Below are 24,287 nucleotides of genomic sequence, written 5' to 3'. Positions count from 1 at the left end.
TTTGGAGCACAGACACTTGCTGCAGAGACCTGCTCTAGAACCTGGTATTGTAAGAAAGACAACCGTGTTAGCCCACGTGAGCTCCTGACGGTGTCTTTCAGAGTGAGAGGAATAAGGGTGGTGAGTCAGGCCTCAAAGATCATTAACAAACACAGCCAGGGGGCAGCAGAATGCAGCACGGAGCACCCATTTTCCTATACTTTTTCCTTTTAGTTACCTCATACTGTTCAGGCCAACTTCCTTTCAAGCCTGCTGACCAGTGCCCACCACCCCAGGGACCACCCAGATGGGGAATGGGCCCGAGAGGGAGGAGCCTGGTCCCTCTTCCCCAAGCCCTGGGCGTCCTGAGGGATGCTTCACAAGCTGGAGGTGGGGTGGGAGGGAGGATGGGCAAGAGGTTTGAAACAGGTAGGTGAGGAGGCAGATTGCTCCAAGAGTATGAAAAGCCAGCGCAGGGTGTTCCTTGCCAAGTCCAGCCTCGCTGTTAAGACTATGGGTTCTGGAGTGAGACTGTGGGGTTCCTTCCAACGGCAGCTCGTCAAGCTTCTCACCACCTGGGGCAGCTCTGCGCCCTTAGCCGTTGTCATGTCACTGTTGATGCCGACAGTGACCCTGAGCGTGCTCGCAGGAAGGGAGCGCTCGCTCCCCCTCTCCCGCTGGCTCCTTCTGCGGCTGTCCCTCTAACTCCCGGCACCGCGTTTTCTGCAGACGTCCCCAAAGAGCAGCAGTTGCAGGCAGTGCAGGCGGCCGTCCTGCTGCTGGCCGATGAGAGCAGGGAGGTGCTGCAGACGCTGCTGTGCTTCCTCAACGACGTGGTCCACGCGGTGGAGGAGAATCAGATGACGCCCATGAACCTGGCTGTGTGTCTGGCCCCCTCCCTCTTCCATCTGAATTTACTGAAGAAGGAAAGCTCCCCCAGGTGGGTTTTCCTCAGCAAGAACCCTAATCCTAAACCAGGTATTCCCCATGGCTACTTAAAAACACTCCCGCTGTATTTCAAGTTGGGGATTTGTCAGCACTTCATTCATAATCAGAAAATGTTTGGAGGAACTTAATTCGTGTGGCTCAGCATCAGGGAATTATCAAAGCAGCACAGTGTCCTTTGTGATCCCGAAAGCCTGGAGTTTTGTTTTGTTTTGTTTTGCGTGTGTTAGTGGGAAGGAGGGAAAAAGTACACAAAGTAGTATTTTACAATCTTCAATTTTAAAAGGCTAGATTTAAGGCCCAAGCACGGCAGCTTGCAGTGAAGTAGTTTCAAACTTGGGAAAAATAGATTAATTTCTCCCCCAACAGTTATTCCTGCCCGTGTATTTTTCCAAGGTTTTCCATTATGAACTGTCAAGACTCTTAGCATGACTCAGGATATCTAAGATGTGTAGTCACTGTTTTTATTTGGAAATGAGAAAGTATGGGATCTGGGTGGCATCTGGGCATGAAGACATGACAAAGCGATTGGCTCTGTACTGTGAAAAGCTCTTGGGTTTGGGATCCGCTGAGGACTCTCCCCTTCAATTACAGAGTTAGCCAGAAGAAATATGCCTCCGGGAAGCCAGATCAAAAAGACCTCAGTGAGAATCTGGCCGCAGCTCAGGGGCTGGCCCACATGATCATGGAATGCGACAGGCTTTTTGAGGTGAGTGAAAGGCTCCAACTGCCTTCCTTATAGCTCTTGGAACTCGATAAGACGCTTGGAGTGGTTGCTGCATTTATGGCTTATTTCTGGTTTTTCCTGATTTTATAATGACAGTGGTGCACTCGATAGGTCTGGTCTTTGCCTCCTAGAAATGTGAGGAGTGAGCTTATATATTGAATAGTTGAGGCTTTGACAGCTAAAGACACTTGGGTTTACCATGATAATGGTTTTTATGAAAACAGTTGCATCAACTTCAGGTGCCAGGTCCCAGGCCAGCCAGCCAAGTACGGTATATTTGATGTAACCTCGGGACTTGATTAGATTCAGAGTGTGTGTGTGTGTGTGTGTGTGTGTGTGTGTGTGTGTGTGTGTGTGTGTGTGTATGTGTGTGTGTGTGTGTGTGTGTGTGTGTGTGTGTGTGTGTGTGTGTGTGTGTATGTGTAATACTGAACAATCGCTGTAAACTCAGAATCAGTGACAGCTTATGAATACAGCTACAGATACGCTAAAGGATTAAGTGAACTAGACTTCCGGCATACTTGTTGGGGCAAAGTTGTCATTTGTAAAAGGGAAAAGTGTGCCACAAAGTTAAAGCTGCCTCTAAGCCATGCTTGACGTTCCCCTTAAGTCTGTGCACTTTAAGTTTCCTGAGCCCAAGTTTTGCCAAATTGAATAAAAATGTATATAATAAGTAAAATCAAAGGAAAATGGAAAGAATGAATGGGAAGTCATGGCAGTGTTTTGAGTAATAAATATAGCCTCAACCAGATTTGGGTTTCCTGACTTGAGGAAGCCCGCCCCCGACCCCTTCGCTGATCTTAGACAAACATCTCTTGCCCCACGGCACTCAGCCCATCGCCCGTACCGTGGTCTTTGGCGATGCTACTTTGCTTTCTCTGTCAGTCTCAGCATTTCTGTAGCTCAGTGTGTTGCTCTTCTGTGCGTCCATCGGTTCAGGTCCCGCTTGAGATGGTGGCCCAGTCTCATAACTCATATATGGAGGCTGAGATGCATCCCCCAACTCTGGAAGACCTGGGGGCCCAGATGGAGGAGAGCGGGGCCACTTTCCACACGTACCTGGAGCATCTCATCCAGGGCCTCCAGAAGGAAGCCAAGGAAAAGTTCAAAGGATGGGTCACGTGTTCCAACACAGACAACACAGATCTTGCTTTCAAAAAGGTAATCTCAGGTCTTGGAAAAAATTACCCCCTAAGAGCCAAGTCTTACAACCAGGGATTTGTTTTGCTTTTAAAATGGCTACTCTGTTCCCAGGGCTTCACCACACACGAATCAGTCAACCACCCACTCTAGAGTCTGTTTGCACATAATCAGACTGCAGACTGTGGAGCCGGACTGCTGGAGCCCAGGCCTGGCTCTGTCCCGTAGCTGTGTGACGTTGGGCGAGTCACTCGCCTCTCTGTGCCTCTGTTTTCTTATTTGCATAATGGACATAATAGTAGGACCACTGTCAGAGGAGGGCTGTTTAAAAATCAGAACAATGCCTGGTACACAGGGAGCACTGTGTGTTTGTGGTTATCATTTTTATTATCAGTATTCTTCTTTTCAGCTTAAGGATAAACATTTAAAAATTCTAAACCTGAGGTATGCAGAGTCACTCTTTCAAGTTACGTACTCAGTGATGTTTTTTGAATGCCCAGTGAAGGATGGTAGGTTGTGTTGGAACCAGCAACCTCTTCAGCCTGTGCTGGTATCTTTCCCAAGGTGGGAGACGGGCATCCACTGAGGCTGTGGAAGGCTTCTGTGGAGGTGGAAGCGCCCCCCTCGGTGGTTTTGAATCGCGTGCTGAGGGAGCGCCACCTGTGGGATGAGGATTTCGTGCAGTGGAAGGTGGTGGAAACGCTGGACAAGCAAACAGAAATCTATCAGTACGTGCAGAACAGCATGGCGCCTCACCCTTCCAGAGACTTCCTGGTTCTCAGGTAAGCCTGCCTCCGGGGTTTAAGATGCTCTGCTCCAAAAGCCGGATAAGAGCCACAGGTTTAAGCATTTCAGAGGTCTCCCACCTAAGTTCAGCCTCCACTGGCAACACTCAGCTGGCCCTCATTTCTCTCAGTGAAAACTGACTTTGCTGTTTTTATGCCCGACTTCCTGCTTCTTTCACCCAATTCACAGCTCTGCTGGGTTCTCTTATGGCCCCTTTCATTATGGAGCATACGGTTTATTAAGCCATAAATATTGTTCGTTTTCTCGGAACAGAGTCCCCCAAAATAACTGTTGTTTGTCCAGTTGTACTTTCTGCTAAATTATGCAAACTGAACCTGACTGGCTTTTCTCCCGATTTGGCCTTTCTGCCCCTGGGAAAGCAAGTCTTCAGTGGTGTAACTCTCAATCTGGAGTGTGTGTAACTTCAAAATTCCTCTGTATAACTTCAGCTGCTCATAATTCATTACCAGGCACGGAAACCTAGACAGAGCCCTGAAGGTCCAGCTATGCTGAGACACTTGGATGTCCAGAGAGGTTTCAGGGCTTGACAGGGCTTGCAAGACTGGTGTCTACTGTCGAAATATTGCTTCTAATAGATTTTTGGGTTGAGTTCCAGACCCCTGCTCTCTGGGTTTGGAGGGGGAAGCTCAACCAGCAATAGGAAGTTGCACAGCAGAGCTGTGTACATGGGCTGGTGAGTCAGGACTGAATCAGAAAGAAGAGGGGCTGAGGATTCTAACAAACCCAAATAAAATATAATTAAATCAATACATCCTTTTTTTTATTGATAACCGATGGTGAATGCTGTCTCTTCTCATATATTAGCAGTATAAAAAGAATCACTAGTGAAATTCCCAAATGTGTAATTTAAATAGTTTCTTTATTAAACTGGTCTTGATGGCAAACTAAAGGTTACTTTTCACATGGGCTATTTATGCCTTTGGAATTGGTCCTTAGGACCTTGAATTCTAAGGGTCATTTTTTTCCCTAAGTATATGTGTTTATCTTAGCAAGCTTGGGACCCTGGTGGAGAATGTGGGCGGTTGTAAGGGTGGCTTATTACCACAGTGATTGGGACATCACTCATCTCGTGGAAGTTAAACTTTACACCTTCACTCTTGCAAGCAGAAGATCAAATTGCTCTAGGATGGCAGCCACGGGGGGATGGAGCCATGCCATGGCCTGCCTCTTCACTCCCTTAGAGGAGGCTGAGGGCCGGAGTCCATGCATGGAACCGCCCTCCTTCCACTCATCCTGCAGTGCCACCCGCCTGCTGTTTCTCATGTATCATTCCATCACTGCCTTGTGCCAGGCACTGTTGGAGGCTCCGGGGATACTGCAGGGAGCACAACAGACCACAACCCTGCTCTTTCGGGATTTATATTTTATTAGGGAGATAGAGTCAATAAATAATAAGCAAGGGGGATAGGAATAGAGTCAATAAATAATAAGCAAGGGGGATAGGATTACTTATCTTAGAGGGATAGGAAGGGGTGGAATTTCAAATATAGTGGTCAGAGCAGAGTCTCACTGTGTTGATATTTGATCCAAGACTTGAAGAAGAAGGTGGGTGGACCATGAGGCTGAGGGAGAAGAACTCGGCACCCAAGAGGATTAATAATGAACCAGATGTGTTTCCTGCAGCAGGAATTCCTTGTGATTATGATACAAGAGGTAGAAAGTGACTGACAGGTATGGAGAGGAGTCCAGGGCTGAGGCACTTCCTGTTTTCAGAGCGTCTCCCTGTCTAGGCTAGCACGCATGAGGCTGGTCTCCTATCCCCACAAATCTGTACAGCTTTCAGTCTTTGTTATTAATCACAGCCTTATGCATGAAAAGAGAATGGTCACACCCATGGAGAAGTTGCTAAGCATTTGTGTAGGGCTTGCTTATTCCCTAGTTCTAGGTAATAGTTTCTCTTTCTGGTGAGGTAGGACAGGACGAAGTTAGAGATGAGATAACTAAGCAAGGGGATAGGACTTGTAAATAACTAAGATTATAATAATCAAACCTACATCCTATGGTAGAAATGGTTGCTACAGAGATGCTCTCATGATTCCTGACTTCCATCTACAACCTTTTCCCAAGTGGTACACCGCCCCCCATGCTTGAATAGCTCCAGGAACAGTGAACTCACTACCCCTCATATAGCCCATTCCATTTTTGAAGAGTACACATTGTGAGACGGCTCTTGTCTGCACTAAATTAAAACATACCTTCATATCTCTGCTTTCTGGAGGCAAATCAACTGTATTTATTTCTTCTCCTGCTCAAGAGCCACTCAGGGACTTGAAGGCAATTAGCAGTCTGCATGTATCTAGTTTTCTTCAAGCTAAGCATCCTTTCAGACTTAATTGAGCACCACCTCCTCCAGGAAGCCATCCCCTGTACATGATCTCAGAGCGCTCTTTGCACAGCCATATCACTGCACTTGCCGTGGTGCTTTAGGGTTCTCTTGGTAGGTCTGTTTCTCCTCCTGGGCTGTAGACCTTTATGTCTTCAGTGGCTTCTCAGAGCTTGGCACACCCAATAGATATTTGGTGAAAGACTTGAATGGGCGAGTCCTAATTCCCAAACGGTGAGACCAGCCCTTCAGTAATGTGCGGGAGCCTCCGCAGCCTCAGTTTGGGATTCCGCAAGCAGCAAGACCGTTTCTGACCTCTGGGTCAGAGGGCTGAGACCCTTGCTTTCAACTGCACGGTATAAAGTTCACACGCACTTATGGAAACCATTAGCTTAGTCCAAGTAACTGGGCTTGGAATTTGAGCAAGAAAATATAAGTGTAAACCTCAGCGCTGTGCTCAGGGTTTTCTTTCTCTCTCAGCCCTAATTCCGACGTGCGGGTTTGTTTTGCTGCAGGACCTGGAAGACTGATTTGCCCAAAGGAATGTGCACCCTGGTGTCCCTCTCCGTGGAGCACGAGGAAGCCCAGCTCATGGGTGGTGTGCGGGCCGTGGTGATGGACTCTCAGTACTTAATGGAGCCGTGTGGGTCTGGCAAGTCGAGGCTGACGCACATCTGCAGGGTGGACCTGAGGTGAGCGGGCTCCTGGGGGCGGCGGGCGCGGGCTCACCGCACATTCGCTGGGGCCCTGTTTCTCATCTGGTCCCTTATTTCACTGTCCTTTTATTCCTCTTGCCATTAACATGCTTTCTAGAAGATTACGTGTGCCTCCCCCTCGCTTTTCCTCTTTCCGCCCTTGCTAAAATTCTGACTTTCAGGAGAAAGTCCTCTGCTCACCTTTATTTTCCGTTTTGTCCCACTTATACCTCTGTGCTTCGGGCACGGGGCAAACACCAGCACTAGAGCCCGGGATGTAGTAGGTGCTCAGTAAATACGAGTCCTCTTGTGTTTCTTCTCAGCCTGTCCCTTTTGCAGCTCCCTCCAGTTGCCCTCCTTTGAGAGGGAACTAACTTAAATCCAACCCCTTCAAGGCATTCATGATGCTGAGTTCTTGGTCTGGGTGGATATAAGCTGGGTTTTCTCAGTAAATTCTAGAATTAAGTCTGAATCACCCCTGAGGAGACGCTGTCATTTTAAAGCACCCGGTGACTACTGGAAAGATAGACCAAATACTTGGCCAAAAAGGCATTTTCAAGGCCCCTGTTGACAGAATGAGGTTCTCAGAGCCTCGGAGCAGCAGCCCCGGGTGTCATGCAGGTGGGCTGACATTCAGGGCACAAGCACAGCCCTGTCGACCGTGACAAATTGTTGTGATTTGGGAAAAGACTTTCCCACTTCCTTTCTGATTTTTGTCCCCGCAGAGGTCACTCCCCAGAATGGTACAATAAAGGCTTTGGACATCTGTGTGCAGCGGAAGTTGCCAGGATTAGAAACTCTTTTCAGCCCCTCATTGCTGAGGGTCCAGAAACTAAAATCTGAGTTTTCCCCAGTGTGACATCAAACTCAGGGAAGAGGAAGTGAAAGCCAAACACTTGTGGGAGAGAGTGTGCGCGTGAGAAAGCAAGGGAGAGGGAGAGAGAGAAACCGATTGACAATGCTTATAAATGGAAGCACTGAGAAGTCGGAATGTTGAAGATGCAAGAATTTCTGAGAACTTTCCTAGCCTTCCTGGAGACGGCTACATCCCTACTAATAAATATAATATTTTTAAAAATCAGAACATTTATCTATGTTACTTAAAATTAAATGGATTATTCCTTGTGCATTGCCTAATAATTTGCTATTTAAAGGCTTCTAAGAAGCGTATTCTTAACTGTAAATAAATGTATGTATAGCATATGTACATATGTGTGTATATCTCTATCTTTACTGTATATATGTAAAATATCAATTTTATATATAATTGCATATTTTGAAAAGGAACGAGTCTGATTCGGTGAGTCCCTTCCTCACCTGGTTCTTTCAAAGTTGTTCTGGGCGCTGTCTCCCCACCGTCCTGTAAGCTGAGCAGAATCTGCTGCTGACACCAAAGTGTGAAAATATGTAGTCCGCCCTGATGTCTTCTTACCAAAGGTTAGCCAACCAAAGGAAAACACATTAAATGGTCCTTACATGTTGTCAGCTTGTTTGTGTTATTCAAAAACTGAGAGTGGGGTGTTGGATAAAGCAAGGAAAATAATATTTAGTCCTCTTTAAAGCAAAGAAGTGGGTGAGGAGTTGTTCCGAATTTAAGGCTAGATTACCGCTTGCCGTGGGGCCAGCAGATACAGTTTCAGTGACATGTTAGATGCCCATGGACCACTAGAGTCAGCCCAGTGACTGAAAGAGAGCCTGTATTTCCCTGCTGATGAGAGCTGAATATAATAGCTTTTGCAGATTCACAGCCAAAGGGAGCCTCTGTGTTTTGTTGAGTTTTCATACTTACATTTCATAATGTTCTTAAATGTCATTCTAGTTGACCAGTGGCCTATTTGGTCACAGTTAATTGGCATTTTCTTACCAATGTATTGCACTGAATTTAACTCTGGACACCAGATTAAGGGAGATGATGGTCATTCAAGAGTCCTGGACCATTTCAGCTTCAGGGAATTCTACTGTTGCTACATATGATGCTCTTAAGATAGATAGACTTCATTAAAGTTTTGCAATCTGAAAGACAGGGTTTTTAAACTAATGTTAAGACCAAAACTGTGTTCTTCAATTAGTTTTAGAAAATATAAACAGGTCTGTTAAGTTCCATGTTTCTTCATTAGTCAGTCAAGCTACCTATGCATTTGACCCAACCTTATTTATTACTGTATAGACTAAGCAAATTGACTATCCTTAACCAATTGCTAATGGATTTAAGTTGGTTTTTTATTGTAATTCAACAATGCTAGAGAGGAAGGTAATTTATTGTGTTTGGTTTCAGGGAGAGATTGGTATCATAACTTAGCAATTCATGCTGGAGAAAAAAAAAGAGCGTTTTCCTTTCTTTTCTTTTTATATTGTATGCGTTTATATAATGTTTTCTTTTATCAGCAATGTGCAATTCTTTTACTGAGAGAAATAAAAATGCTATATATGAGTTTTGTATGGTACCAGTAAAATCATACTGTTTGAATTGTGATCTAGGAATTTTTTGTTTCCTTGCCTACCGAAGAAGGTGGCAGCAGACCCATAATTTTCCATTTGCTCTGTGAGCAAAACAAATTCACTTCTTCCATACGTCTTAAATTTAACCACATATGCCAGATTACTTTAATATGCATAGACAAGATCATTAGTGAATTTTACTTTAGCTTAATGCTGATCCTCCTCCAGAGATGGGATCATATGTGTTCAGGAAATATGACAGGCACACAAGGATGAATGGTGTCGTGTCACCTAGAGCAGGCCTTTTCCAGCCTTAGCAGCACACGGATCACCCTCAGATATTGTTACACTAAGCCTCCGATTCAGGCAGTCTGAGGTGGACCTGAGATTCTGCATTTTGAACCAGCTTCGGGGATGCCCAGCCTGCCAGCCCGAAGACCACACCTTGAGAAGCTGGGACCTAGAGGATACTTAGAATAAAGCAAACATGGTTTTATTTCTGACTCCCCTTCTCTTCAAATTACCTGACTTTTTAATTTTTATGCACATACTAATCACATCACTGCTGCCTAACAACACAGTGCATCTTCTTAAAAAAAAAAGAGAAAGATGCAGCAAGCTTATTTGTCAAATACTACAGTATTTTATTCATTGTTATCTTGCCAATAGAAATAAAATATGATATTGCCTTTAAATATTGTATTTATACCTCATGTATATCTTTACCTCAACTGTTGGTATCAATCATCAATTGTAAATAAATACTTGCCAAGGTAAAGAAATTTATATACATTAAATACACCCTTTTTTTTCTATAAAATACATGTTGATTTTCATGCTTCATCCTGTAAGTGGAAAACCTGCTTCCTGAGGAAGAGTTCTCTCTAAAAAGCTTGCCATGAGCTTGATGCCTCAGTACTGTAGTCAAATCTCTCTCAAATATAAAGATTCATATAAAAGTCTAGATTGTTATCTACAGAACTTCACTAACAGTCTGGGTGCCTTAACCTATGTCTAAGGCATTATGGTGATGGGTAGGGATTTCTTTTACATTTCACTGTTCTTAAATCTAGAAGTTATAAGAACACTTTTAGAGTATTTTTATGAAGGATTCAGTGAACTCCAGCTACAATTCCATTTTCATTGAGTGCACAAGAAACTGAGACTTGATGACGTGACTTATGGCTGCACCACTGGACCATGAAGAGTAGCCACATCTGACTCTGAGCCTCTTGCTTTCCATCCTTGTACAGTGAGCCCTCCATATCTGCGGGTTCTGCATCCAAGGATTCAACCAACCACAGATCAAAAATACTCAAAAAAAATTCCAGAAAATTCCAAAAAGCAAAACTTGAATTTGCTGTACGCTGGCAGCTATTTACACAGCATTTACACTGTATTTACAGCTATTTACATATCATTTGCATTGTATTAGGTATTACAAGTAATCCAGAGATGATTTAAAGTATATGAGAGTATGTGCATGGGTTATATGCAAATACTACACCACTTTATATAAGGGACTTGAGCAATCCCTGGATTCTGGTACCTGAAGGGAGTCCTGGAGCTAATCTCCTGCGGATACTGAGGGACCACTGTACATGTTCTATGCTTTATTTCTAAAAGATGACAAAGGTCGCCCCTAATTAAGCAAGCAGGAGCTCTCGAACATTCTCAGCTACAGGCTACAAGAGCCACAGCAGCCCAAGTGACCATATGCCCACATAAAAATGATCCAAACTCTGCTCTCTGCTCCTCTCCCTCATCCTTTCTTCCATTACTTGCAAGTTTTGCTTTCATAGGCAAAGGAGGAATTTCAACTGTCCCTTTTCCTCTTCTATGTGAAAGAAGAGAACATGGTCATTCTAGCAGCCACAGGCAACCAGTGTCATTCTGGGACCCTGGAGCATATGAATTCAAACTTGATTCTGAGTCTACTTCATGAAATTCTTAGGCATGAAACTGTTCTACTTCTTTTTTTAAAATATTTTATTTATTTAGGCTGTGCTGGGTCTTAGTTGCGGCACGCGGGATCTTCACTATGGCACCTGGCCTTCTTAGTTGCAGCATGCGTGCGGGATCTAGTTCCCTGACCAAGGATCAAACCCGGGCCCCCTGCATTGGGAGCACAGAGTCTTACCCACTGGACCACCAGGGAAGTCCCTGTTATACTTCTGTCTTTTGATATTTGGCCACAAAAAAAAATCGGTCGTATGATTTCTTCTCAAGAAATTAATGTAAAGGAATTAGATAGATCCTAGCCAAGTGGAGTGTCACTGTTCCTGTGATGCCCAGCCACTAGTGGGACATACAGGTCTGAAACATTATGAGAGTGACCAGGGCCCAAAGCTAGAGGTACATCCCATGTTCACTTCAGTCGTGTTATCCCTGCCTCTCCTGACTACACACATAATGGTCCAGTGATACCAAGCCACTCTTTCACATCTCTGTGACTTGGCATTGACTTTCTCCCCATCTTGTTGGTCACGTAATAGCCTGTTTCTTCCTTAACACCCTATTTGAGCATGATTTGCTCCATGGACTTTCCTGACCACCCATGTGAAATCCACCTGCTTCCTTATATATTACTCTTATTGCATGAATTGCATCTCATTTAGTTATTTGGCAATAAATCTAACTCTCCCACTAGACTATGAGCTCTTAGGGACATGGACCATGTCTTACTCAGCTTTGAAACTCCATCCCGTAGCACACTTTCTGCTACACCAATCTATAAGTATTTAAAATGACCTGGGCATCTGAAAACTGGGCATAACGATGATAGAAGCCATAGAAATGGAAGTCATAACCTAGTGTGGAGTATTCCAAAGCCAGTGAAATAACTCACATTTTGTGTCTGACTACTTCAACTCTCCAATAGCACAGAGAATGGAGAATTAGCTGGTCTTCCAAGAAGTTAGATGCAACTGTTTCTGAAATTATCAAATGCTGAACATCTGTTTGCAGAAAATAGGACAGTTTGATTAGTTCATTCATTCAACAAATATGTGTGGAGCACTCATGATGTGCCAGACACTGTTCTAGGCATTCAGTAAATAAAACAATAAATAAAATCAATGAATAAAACAGACAAAAAAATCCCTGTCCTCATGGAACTTATGGTCTAGAAGAGAAAACAGCCAAGAAACAAATAATTGACCAGGGAAGCTCTACAGAGAAAAATAAAATCAGAGGAAGGAGACTAGATAGTCAGGGAAAAGCTTACCAAGGGCCTGGGGTAAAGAACTACCAAAATGACACGCTGTTTGATTATTTTTCCTCAAGCTCCGCTGGAGCTGCTAAAATTACAGCGGTGGGAATGATCAATTCATCAATTTGCTGAGACCTTATTCCTTGTGAAGGAAAATAAGTAACAGCAACAGGAGGAAATGAAGCCTCTGGGAACTACACTTGCTGATGCGTGATGGCTGCGTCTTTCAAGCCCATCAGAAAGCAGGGTTCCAGCAAGCGATGCACAGGTGCTGGAAGCCCGCGTGTCCCAGATGGGAACATTCAGTTCTTAGGCCTAGATGATCAAGTCCCCTGCCGTTCTGATTTCCAGATACAAGCATGTCTCCAAGGCCCCCGGATACTTCGCGGCGTTCTCGAGACAAGCGTCTCCGCATGCTGGAAGGCAGGCTCCCTTGTCAGCTTGGTTCATCCTCACACCCACACCCACCCCTGCTGACCACGACCCGACCGCTCACCTCACTGCTGGGACCCAGCCTGGCACCAGAGTCCTGGGAGGGGAGGAAGACCCCGTTCTCCCCGTGATACCTCCTCATGGAGCTGCTCCAAGTGCTTCCCTAAATCCCCACAACACACCTGAGACCAGGCGTCACTTGGGATAAGACTGAATCAACACACCTGGGAGACAGTACAAGGTAGGATGTAACTTAAAGCTGCAGCCCCAAGGAGCTCTGCTTCCAGCGACTTAATCCACACCTGACCGCAGAGGCTCTCACCTCTCCGCCTGGCCGCCCTACCCCCCGACCCAACCCGCCTCACTCCCACGCCCAGGTCCCCAGCTTCAGAATGTGACGAACAACTGCGCTGACAGCAGGAGGAATTCAGTCCGGCGGAAGACCCACCTTCACGCCCTGGCCGCGTGGCTCCACCCCAAGACCCAGAAGATCATCACACCAGGCACGCGCGTGGATTCGCTGCCCTAAATCCGAGTCATCTCGGGAAACATCACCACGCTGCTCCTGTGGGCACAGCGGGTGCCAGCCCTATGCTGGGGCTTCCTCGCCTTCCCTTCCCATCCCTGTGCTCACGTCAAGGGTGGCGGATGCCTCTGCCATTCCCGTGGTTATCAGTCATCCCGCCTGCTGAAAAGCTGATTGGTGACATTTTCATATGAATGTTTCAGACAGAGCTGCTCCACTGTAGGTTTGCATAATGAAGTCTTTTATCTCCTTATCGGGCATCAGAGGCTTTCTCTCCTGTTACAAGGATTTCAGGCATCAGCAGGTAGGTGGAAGCTATTTTTGGAATAAGGAAGAGACTGAAATGCTACTACCACATTAAAAAAAAGCCTAACCCTGAAAGTCACCTGACCTTGTTGTTCTCCGGTGGTTGGAGTGTACGGGTCGTTTCCCCACATGGTCCCTGCTTCCCTGGGGAGGCTTGAGTGCTGCGCTCCCAGGAGAGTCAGAGACGGGAGCTCTGCCTGGATTCAGAAGGGCTCTTCCAGGCGGCCTCCTCCAGCCTGACCCTTCCTTCCCCCGTCTTTCTCCCCCTCCACCACTTCAAAGCTGTCTGAATCTCATCTTTTCTTCTCAGAGAATCCCTACCCCCGTTCCTTGGTTTCCAAGCCTGTCAAGCAGTTTTCTGAAGAAATTCCCAAGATGGTGTGTGGTATCCATTTTGTCTCAATCCTGTAATGCGCAGCTTTGCCAGGAACTTTGTGCCCAAGGAAGACCCGAGGGAGCACCCAAGAGGTGCCAGCCAGGGAGAAGGGACCCTGCCTTTCCGGGGGCTGGATTCCCATATACGCCAAATGGACGAGAGTTGAAGACGCTGGGTGAGGAAGGGCCAAACTGGGGAGTACTGGGCAAACAAACAAGACCATGGGATGTGGCGGTGTTCGCTGCTTTTCCTGACGTCCTTCAGTTTCTCTGCTGCTCCCTCATCTACAGGGGAAAACTAAAAGGAAACAGGCACAACTATCCATTCTGTCTGAGCCACAGATAGTGTGCTGACTGCCACAGAGATGGGCAGTTCAAATTACTTTGGAGCAAAGGTCTCTCCGATGGTCTGAAATTAAACATGCTCTGGAAGGAGCAGCTGCGGGGGAAGGACCACCCATCGCTGGGATCTGCTGGAGCTGCCCTCTGGGACCCCACACACGAGGAACACACACTCCAGTACAGGGCTTCCCTTCTAGAACTGCAGGAAACTGAACATTCAGCTCGAAAAAGACTTGGAAGTGGCAAAGGAGAGTGGATTTCTTCTTAGTTTTCTATCAGTTTGCAGTGGTTCCAGTATAAACCCAGCAGCGTATGTATGAAGCATAAAAAACATCAAAGCAGTGATGCAGCATTTCAAAAAAAAATACAGCAGCAATTTGGCTGCCTTGTTCACTTTTCAGACGGTTGTGTAGCTGTCCTGATCTTCCCCATAAATCTCAAAATTCACATTTAACAGAGCCCTGCTCCCCGGTAGTCCTGATGCTGCAAAGCAGGCATCAAGCAGGATCCTTTAAATGAAATGAAGGAATTTTAACCAGTCATACATACAGCAACAGTTGTCACTTCCTGAAGCTGAATAAGAACAAGAGGGGGACAGTTTTTCTCTGAGAAGACAGAAGAACACTTTGCAATTTTTGTTCAAGGATTGGGGAGCATAAAACGCACAGCTTCTCGTGTTCCCACATTCCAGTGTCAAGATGTTACGCAGAGATCAGAAATAGACCCAAGGTGACGTCCATAGTGTGAGCCATGCAAATGCGGAAAAGACTCGCCAGCGGCGGTAATTCCCAGGACGAGCGTCAGGCCACTGAAACGGGACAAAGGAATCAAGGCCAGAAGAGGCAGCAAGCAGGATGACAGTTCTCCACGGCATTCTCCAAGTGGAATTTCGAAGGCTAATGAGGGGAACCATAGTGAACCAGAACTTCAAACCTAGAAGTATAAACGTCCAGGGAACGTTCTGATGCCCTGTATGCTATGGGTTCTTTATCTTCCTACTTCAGATCATCACCAATCACACATGGAATAAACTTCCCATTAAGTAAAAAGTGATAAGACAATAATGACAGCTGTGTGCATTGGGGCCTTGCTGTTTACCAAGGATTTTTCATACACACTCACATACATGTATATATGTATACAGAATGTAGGTATCAATCCTCACAACAACCCAATGACATAGATACTATTGTATCTATTTTTTAGAAGAGTAAGTTGAGGCTGAAAAAGGACTGGTGACTTCCCTGATGTCACCCAACCAGGACTGACACCCAGGCAATCTGAGCTTTGCTCTGCTGCTTCCCTTAAAGAGGAGGGTTCCTCTATGACAGAATGATGAAATCAGGAAGCTATGCTGGCGGATTGGCTGAGTGGATCTTCTAAAAAGTGACATTTTGAGTATAACTGCAAATAGTCTCCAACAAGAAGAAGACACCGGGGCTTCCCTGGTGGTGCAGTAGTTAAGAATCCACCTGCCAGTGCAGGGGACATGGGTTCGAGCCCTGGTCCAGGAAGATCCCACATGCCATGGAGCAACTAAGCCCATGCACCACAACTGCTGAGCCTGCACTCTAGAGCCCACGAGCCACAACTACTGAGCCCACGTGCCACAACTACTGAAGCAGGAGCGCCTATAGCCTGTGCTCTGCAACAAGAGAAACCACCGCAATGAGAAGCCCACGCACTGCAATGAAGAGTAGCTCCTGCCCTCCGCAACTAGAGAAAGCCTGCGCACAGCAATGAAGACCCAACACAGACAAAAATAAAATAAATAAATTTTAAAAAGACAGCAAGACAGCGGGGCACACAGCAAGCCCGCTGGTGAGGCCAGACTTGGAAGCAGCAAAGGGCACATGAGGGAGGGACAACATACCTCCAGCCAGGCTACTCTGTCCAGCCCTTTGCAGCACCTTCTAGGGGAGGGGAGTTGCTAGTGTGAATCACCGAGCTCTGTAACATTGTTTGGAGGTGGTCACAGCATCGCCAGGTGGTACCCATCATGTGTGCTCCTTCCTCTGTGCACGCAGCTGGGCTGCTAAGTACAGCCGGATACACGGATAGATCCCTGTCCCGCCCTGTGGCATGACGGGGCCTGCTCAGTCCTAACATTTAGGTTCAGAGGCAAGTGGGAGCCCTCGTCCTTTACTATAATTCTCAGACATTTGCACAGCTATTAATAAAGACGTCTTTTGATACCCTTCTGCTATTGTTCCTGTGCACAGAGAGATTTCCGAGCCTGTGGGAAGGATCACTGATAATAGATGATCAAGATCTCAGCATTCCTGGGGCCCTGGCAATAATTATATCTAATGACATTAAAATTATGTCCTGGGTAATAGGAACATACATATCGATAATTACCTTAAATGTAAATGGATTAAATGTTCCAACCAAAAGACATAGACTGGCTGAATGGATACAAAAACGAGACCTGTATATATGCTGTCTACAACAGACCCACTTCAGACCTAGGGACACATACAGACTGAAAGTGAGGGGATGGAAAAAGATATTCCATGCAAATGGAAATCAAAAGAAAGCTGGAGTAGCAATTTTCATATCAGACAAAATAGACTTTAAAAAAAAAGACTATTACAAAAGACAAAGAAGGACACTACATAATGATCAAGGGATCAATTCAAGAAGAAGATATAACAATTGTAAATATTTATGCACCCAACATAGGAGCACCTCTATAAATAAAGCAAATGCTAACAGCCATAAAAGGGGAAATCGACAGTAACACAATAATACTAGGGGACTTTACCACCCCACTTTCACCAATAGACAGATTATCCAAAATGAAAATAAATAAGGAAACACAAGCTTCAAATGATACATTAAACAAGATGGATTTAATTGATACTTATAGGACATTCCATCCAAAAACAAAAGAATACACTTTCTTCTCAAGTGCTCATGGAATATTCTCCAGCATAGATCATATCCTGGGTCACATATCAAGCCTTGGTAAATTTAAGAAAATTGAAATCATATCAAGTATCTTTTCCGATGACAACACTATGAGACTAGATATCAATTACAGGAAAAAAATCTGTAAAAAATACAAACACATGGAGGCTAAACAATACACTACTAAATAACCAAGAGATCACTGAAGAAATCAAAGAGGAAATCAAAAATACCTAGAAACAAATGACAATGAAAACACGACGACCCAAAACCTATGGGATGCAGCAAAAGCGGTTCTAAGAGGGAAGTTTACAGCAATACAATCTACCTCAAGAAACAAGAAACGTCTCAAATAAACAACCTAACCTTACACCTAAAGCAATTAGAGAAAGAAGAACAAAAAAACCGCAAAGTTAGCCGAAGGAAAGAAATCATAAATATCAGATCAGAAATAAATGAAAAAGAAATGAAGGAGACAATAGCAAAGATCAATAAAACTAAAAGCTGGTTCTTTGAAAAGATAAACAAATTTGATAAACCATTAGCCAGACTCATCAAGAAAAAAAGGGAGAAGACTCAAATCAACAGAATTAGAAAGGAAAAAGGAGAAGTAACAACTGACACTACAGAAATACAAAGGATCATGAGAGATTACTACAAGCAACTATCTGCCAATAAAATGGACAACCTGGAAGAAATGGACAAATTCTTAGAAAAGCACAACCTTCTGAGACTGAACCAGGAAGAAATAGAAAATATAAACAGACCAATCATAAGCACTGAAATTGAAACTGTGATTAAAAATCTTCCAACAAACAAAAGCCCAGGACCAGATGGCTTCACAGGCAAATTCTATCAAACATTTAGAGAAGAGCTAACACCTAGCCTTCTCAAACTCTTCCAAAATACAGCAGAGGGAGGAACACTCCCAAACTCATTCTATGAGGCCACCATCACCCTGATAACAAAACCAGACAAAGACGTCACAAAAGAAGAAAACTACAGACCAGTATCACTGATGAACACAGACGCAAAAATCCTCAACAAAGTACTAGCAAACGGAATCCAACAGCACATTAAAAGGATCATACACCATGATCAAGTGGGGTTTATCCCAGGAATGCAAAGATTCTTCAATATACGCAAATCAATCAATGTGATAAACCATATTAACAAATTGAAGGATAAAAACCATATGATCGGGCTTCCCTCGTGGCGCAGCGGTTAAGAATCTGCCTGCTAATGCAGGGGACACGGGTTCGAGCCCTGGTCTGGGAAGATCCCACATGTCATGGAGCAACTAGGCCCATGAGCCACAACTACTGAGCCTGCGCGTCTGGAGCCTGTGCTCTGCAACAAGAGAGGCTGCGATAGTGAGAGGCCTGCGCACCGCGATGAAGAGTGGCCCCCACTTGCCACAACTAGAGAAAGCCCTCGCACAGAAACAAAGACCCAACACAGCCAAAAATAAATAAATAAATAAATAAATAAATAAAAACAAACAAAAAACATATGATCATCTCAATAGATGCAAAAAAAGCTTTTGACAAAATTCAACACCCACTTATGATAAAAGCTCTCCAGAAAGTAGGCGTAGAAGGAACTTACCTCAACATAATAAAGGCCATATATGACAAGCCCACAGCTAACATCGTTCTCAATGGTGAAAAACTGAAACTATTTCCACTAAGATCAGGAACAAGACAAGGTTGCCCATGCTCACAACTATTATTCAACATAGTTTTGGAAGTTTTAGCCACAGCAATCAGAGATGAAAAAGAAATAAAAGGAATCTAAATCGGAAAAGAAGAAGTAAACCTGTCACTGTTTGCAGATGACATGATAGTATACATAGAGAATCCTAAAGATGCTACCAGAAAACTACTAGAGCTAATCAATGAAGTTGGTAAAGTAGCAGGATACAAAATTAATACACAGAAATTTCTTGCATTCCTATACACTAATGATGAAAAACCGTAAAGAGAAATTAAGGAAACATTCCCATTTACCATTACAACAAAAAGAATAAAATACCTAGGAATAAATCTACCTAAGGAGACAAAAGACCTGTATGCAGAAAACTATGAGACACTCACGAAAGAAATTAAAGATGATTACAAACAGATGGAGACATATACCATGTTCTTGGATTAGAAGAATCAACATTGTGAAAATGACTATACTACCCAATGCAATCTACAGATTCAATGCAATCCCTCTCAAACTACAGCATTTTTCACAGAACTAGAACAAAAACTTTCACAATTCGTAGGGAAACACAAAAGACTCCGAATAGCCAAGGCAATCTTAAGAAAGAAAAACGGAGCTGGATTAATCAGGCTCCCTGACTTCAGACTATACTACAAATCTACAGTAATCAAGACAGTATGGTACTGGCACAAAAACAGAAATATGGATCAATGGAACAGGATTGAAAGCCCAGAGATAAATCCACGCACATATGGTCACCTTATCTTTGATAAAGGAGGCAATGATATACAATGGAGAAAAGATAGCCTCTTCAATAAGTGGTGCTGGGAAAAATCGACAGCTACACGTAAAAGAATGAAATTAGAACACTCCCTAACACCATAAACAAAAATAAACTCAAAATGGATTAAAGACCTAAATGTAAGGCCAGACACTATCAAACTCTTGGAGGAAAACATAGGCAGAACAGTCTATGACATAAATCACGGCAAGATCCTTTTTGACCCACCTCCTAGAGAAATGGAAATAAAAACAAAAATAAACAAATGGGACCTAATGAAACTTGGAAGCTTTTGCACAGCAAAGGAAACCATAAACAAGATGAAAAGACAACCCTCAGAATGGGCAAAAATATTTGCAAATGAAGCAACTGACAAAGGATTGATCTCCAAAATATAAAAGCAGCTCATGCAGCTCAATATCAAAAAAAACCAACAACCCAATCCAAAAATGGGCAGAAGACCTAAATAGACATTTCTCCAAAGAAGATATACAGATTGCCAACAAACACATGAAAGGATGCTCAACAACACTAATCATTAGAGAAATGCAAATCAAAACTACAATGAGGTATCACCTCACACCGGTCAGAATGGCCATCATTAAAAAATCTACAAACGATAAATGCTGGAGAGGGTGTGGAGGAAAGGGAACCCTCTTGCACTGTTGGTGGGAATGTAAATTGATACAGACACTATGGAGAACAGTATGGAGGTTCCTTATAAAACTAAAAATAGAACTACCATATGACCCAGCAATCCCACTACTGGGCATATACCCTGAGAAAACCATAATTCAAAAAGAGTCATGTAACACAATGTTCATTGCAGCTCTATTTACAATAGCCAGAACATGGAAGCAACCTAAGTGTTCATCGACATATGAATGGGTAAAGAAGATGTGGCACATTTGTACAATGGAATATTACTCAGCCATAAAAAGAAACAAAACTGAGTTATTTGTAGTGAGGTGGATGGACCTAGAGTCTGTCATACAGAGAGAAGTAAGTCAGAAAGAGAAAAACAAATACCATATGCTAACACATATATATGGAATCTAAAAAAAAAAAAAATGCTTCTGAAGAACCTAGGGGCAGGACAGGAATAAAGACGCAGACATGGAGAATGTACTTGAGGACATGGGGAGGGGGAAGAGTAAGCTGGGACAAAGTGAGAGAGTGGCATGGACATATATACACTACCATATGTAAAATAGATAGCTAGTAGGAAGCAGCCGCATAGCACAGGGAGATCAGCTCGGTGCTCTGTGACCACCTAGAGGGGTGGGATAGGGAGGGTGGGAGGGAGACGCAAGAGGGAGGAGATATGGCAATATATGTACACATATAGCTGATTCAGTTTGTTATACAGCAGAAAATAATACACCATTGTAAAGCAATTATACTCCAATAAAGATGTTTAAAAAAAAATTATGTCCTGTTTCCTAAAAACAGGGCAAAATATCAAGGACAGATTCAAAAGATGGGCATAACACCTATGAGCAGCGTCAGGAATCTGAAACCCAGCATTTATTGAAATTTTCAGAATGTACTGAGGACAGCAATAAATAAGCAGTAATAATAAAGACTTGTAAAATGCATATTTAGTGCAAGAATAAAGAGAAGAAAGGGATAGACCTGTGCTTGACATGGATGATGTTATATCTGTAGAAGACAAAAAGAAAGCAAAAAGATTTCTTCCTTATAGCATCCTCAACTTTCCAACCATAAACATCTCCCTCCTGAATAATGTAGAACGATACCTGGTTCAGAGGGTGGTTTAAAAATATGTCCACAAATTATTCACCTCCAGCCTTCAAGAGGCGGAGCTTAATTCTCCTCTCCTTGAGTGTGGGCTGTATTTAGTGACTTGCTTCTAAGAACTAGAATGTGGTCGAAAGAACAGAGAGTGACTCATTTCTCATGGGTAGATACCTAGGAGCAGAATTGCCGGACCATGTAAGGTATTTTTGTTTAACATTTTAAGAAACTACCAAACTATTTTCCAAGTGGCTGCGCATTTTACCCTCCCACTAACAAAGCATAAGGATTCCAGTTTCTCCACATCCTTGTCCATCTTTTGGGTTATAGACATCTTAGTGGGTGAGAAGTCATTCAGTTTAAAATGTTGGTCACTGTTTTAAACTTTAAACAAAAATGGAAGTTCTAATTGATCACAGGAAATGATAGAATTCAATTAACTCAACTCTGGTTCTTTGTTTTACAGTCACTCATTGTTTATGTCAAATATACAGTCCAAACAATCACAGGGTTGGAAACAGGAACTGAATTATGCCCAAAGCAAGGTAGAACAATTCCAAACTCTCACCTGTTCTTGCTCTTATTTTCTTACTATTGAAACAAACCCATGTAGCCGGATCTGCCTGTGTCAGGGGCTGACTGTAGCTGAGAGTTCTCTGAGTTAACTTCCTAGTAGATTAAAAAGCTTATTAAAGGATATATAATCAAATATGCTAATTGGAAGCTTACATATATTCTGCTAAAACTCAGCAGTAACTGCAACGATTGATATAGAACAAAGAACAATAAAATATCTCACTAAAAGAATTTAGAACTGCCAGCTCATGGTGATAATAAAAAGCAGAGCAAATTTCAGTTGGTTTTCTCAGTTTTTAAATTCCCACAGATGCTGCAATAATGAACCGCCTCTTGCTTGTACTCCAGCCAGAAGCTCTGACTCTTTGTAGTCCCGCTGCCAGGCACCATTCCCCACCACTCCAGGAGGAAGCTGGGAGGATGTGGGAACACTGACTTCTTACTGACTGGTACATTTTTAAAGCCAAGGGTGAATTGTAACTGTTTAAGTTATCACCTTTATAAATTGCCAAAGGACAATTTAATGACAACTTGTATAAGAAGCAGCGAAGAGGGTGAGATGGAGAGCATATTTCTGCACTTGTTCCCTAGACCCTTGTCAGAAATCCTCTTGGGCTGTGCTTTATGCTGACATGTGCTCGCTCTGCCTTTTCCAGATGCCACCTTATGAGTAAGGAAAATGCTCTAAATGAACACATCTTCACTGCGACCTCACAGACAACAGATTTAATTAAGAACAGGGGAAAGAACAGGGAATTAAGAAAGTCAAATACATTCCTTCCCAGCTGGAGACATGGACCAGTACGGGGGGAGAGTGGGTATCTAGGCTGGGGAACCCCTCAAACTTGGGCACGCATGGGGGAAAACCCTTGAGAAGCACTCTCAGGGGGCCAGGCAGAAAAGTACAGACACCTTAGAACAACAGTAAGCCTCCCAGTTCAAAGTGACTGGAAGCTGGTTCTATGAAACCAGGAAGAACGTTCTGCCCAGAGGGGCAGCTGGTCAGTCTTGGAACCACAAGAAAGGAAATCTCAGAGGGGAACACTGGGAATGCCCATCGGAAAGAGAGCACCAGGGCAGTGGGCTTCCAGGGCCTCGCTCCCCTGTCAGTGGCCTCTCCCCAAGGGACACACAGGCCACCAGCATCCTGCCTCCCTATCTCACTGAATTCTGTTCTGTGCTCACCAAGCAACCTTCGAGTGTGATCTCCTGCCCACAAGTGGGGCCTCACGGGGAGATAACGCACACGCAGAGTGGGAAGCTGTTTTTGGTCCTCAGAGCAGAGCCGCAGATCTAAATGGGAATGGAGGGATTGGGGAGAAGAAGGATGAGTGGAAAAAAGCTTCAGAAAGGGCTTCCAGGTCACAGAAAGCATCATTCTACCCCCTCCTCTCCACCCGGGTGCCTTCCTTTGCATCTGAGCCCTGAGGTGTTAGGCAATGCCATAGCAGGGCACGGGGAGTTTTAGAGAATCACCATTTCCAACCCTAGTGGACATCTGCATGATTGTGGATTCTCAAAAATAAGTGCCCGTAGATTAAGGTAGAGTCCTCAGGCGTGGACATCTGAGGGCTACGAAGGGCTCACAAACACTGAGTCCCCTCCATAACGACAGCCTCAAAATCCAGCTGTTTTCAAAGAACTGCTACGCAAAGCATCATGATGCACATTTAAATTGTGGCAGCCATTCTTCTTAGTGGTATTTTAACATCTCTGAAATTCAGATTAAGGAGGGGGTCATACAAAGTGGCAAAATTCACCGGGGAGTCTTTTGTTGTCATTGTTTAATATGACCATGTTCCCAGAAATACTTGCCCATAATTGCCCTTCTCTACAGGAACAGAACGGTTCTTAGCGGCATGTCAAGTGCGGTTTCTAAGAAACCTGAAACTTCCCGAAACCTGATTTTTTGTTTTGTTTTGTTTTTTGTGGACAAACTATGAAAGGTTTATTCTCAAATATTCGGACTTGACCCTCCATCCTTCCACATTAGTGCGAGCACCAAAGCAATTCCATGTATTGTTTTCTAACACACAAAAACTGTTCATCTCAGGCTAGAGACAGGCAAGGAGGGAGTGAGAAATGAGTCTGATCTGAGAGCATTTGTAGAGGAAAACAACGCGGCACTTCCCCTGAGGAGACAGGAGTGACCACCCCCTCGCCCCCAGCCAGTGTGGGCCGGATCCGTCCCATCCATTTAGCTTTGAGAGCCTGAGTTTCCCCTCCAAGATCTGTATCAAGGGTCATTAAAAAATACATTTGCCTTAAAGGTTAGTTAATGTAACAATGGGTTTTAACTAAC

General features: G+C 44.0%; 2 protein-coding genes across 15 annotated transcripts in view; one reads left to right on the top strand and one right to left on the bottom strand.

The window, feature by feature from the left end:
• The window catches only part of STARD13 (StAR related lipid transfer domain containing 13), a 220,722-nt gene extending 212,912 nt beyond the window's left edge, over positions 1 to 7,810 (top strand). For both annotated transcript variants that reach the window (XM_068526922.1, XM_068526921.1), the window contains exons 9-14: positions 709 to 919; positions 1,519 to 1,633; positions 2,591 to 2,812; positions 3,356 to 3,573; positions 6,437 to 6,613; positions 7,342 to 7,810. In XM_068526922.1, coding sequence (XP_068383023.1) covers positions 709 to 919; positions 1,519 to 1,633; positions 2,591 to 2,812; positions 3,356 to 3,573; positions 6,437 to 6,613; positions 7,342 to 7,459 — 1,061 coding nt within the window. In that variant the 3' untranslated portion in view covers positions 7,460 to 7,810. The remainder of the gene's footprint in view (positions 1 to 708; positions 920 to 1,518; positions 1,634 to 2,590; positions 2,813 to 3,355; positions 3,574 to 6,436; positions 6,614 to 7,341) is intronic.
• The window catches only part of KL (klotho), a 110,683-nt gene that overhangs the window by 13,376 nt on the left and 73,020 nt on the right, over positions 1 to 24,287 (bottom strand). For 4 of the 13 annotated variants that reach the window (XM_068526934.1, XM_068526931.1, XM_068526923.1 and 1 more), the window contains exons 9-12: positions 13,147 to 13,500; positions 12,763 to 12,922; positions 11,904 to 12,012; positions 8,481 to 8,629 (exon numbers count right to left, since the gene is read on the bottom strand). The exons of 3 other annotated variants lie outside the window; for them this stretch is intronic. The gene's annotated coding sequence lies outside the window, so the exon portion shown is untranslated. Of the gene's footprint in view, positions 1 to 7,933; positions 8,041 to 8,480; positions 8,630 to 11,903; positions 12,013 to 12,762; positions 12,923 to 13,146; positions 13,540 to 24,287 lie in introns of all 13 variants that reach the window. 6 more of the 13 variants (XM_068526933.1, XM_068526927.1, XM_068526925.1 and 3 more) reach the window with 4 other exon arrangements.

This window comes from Eschrichtius robustus, chromosome 18, assembly GCF_028021215.1.
Source record: "Eschrichtius robustus isolate mEscRob2 chromosome 18, mEscRob2.pri, whole genome shotgun sequence".
Taxonomy (NCBI): domain Eukaryota; kingdom Metazoa; phylum Chordata; class Mammalia; order Artiodactyla; family Eschrichtiidae; genus Eschrichtius; species Eschrichtius robustus.
The sequence above is the reverse complement of the archived record's forward strand: the minus strand, read 5'-3'. Positions and strand labels throughout refer to the sequence as shown.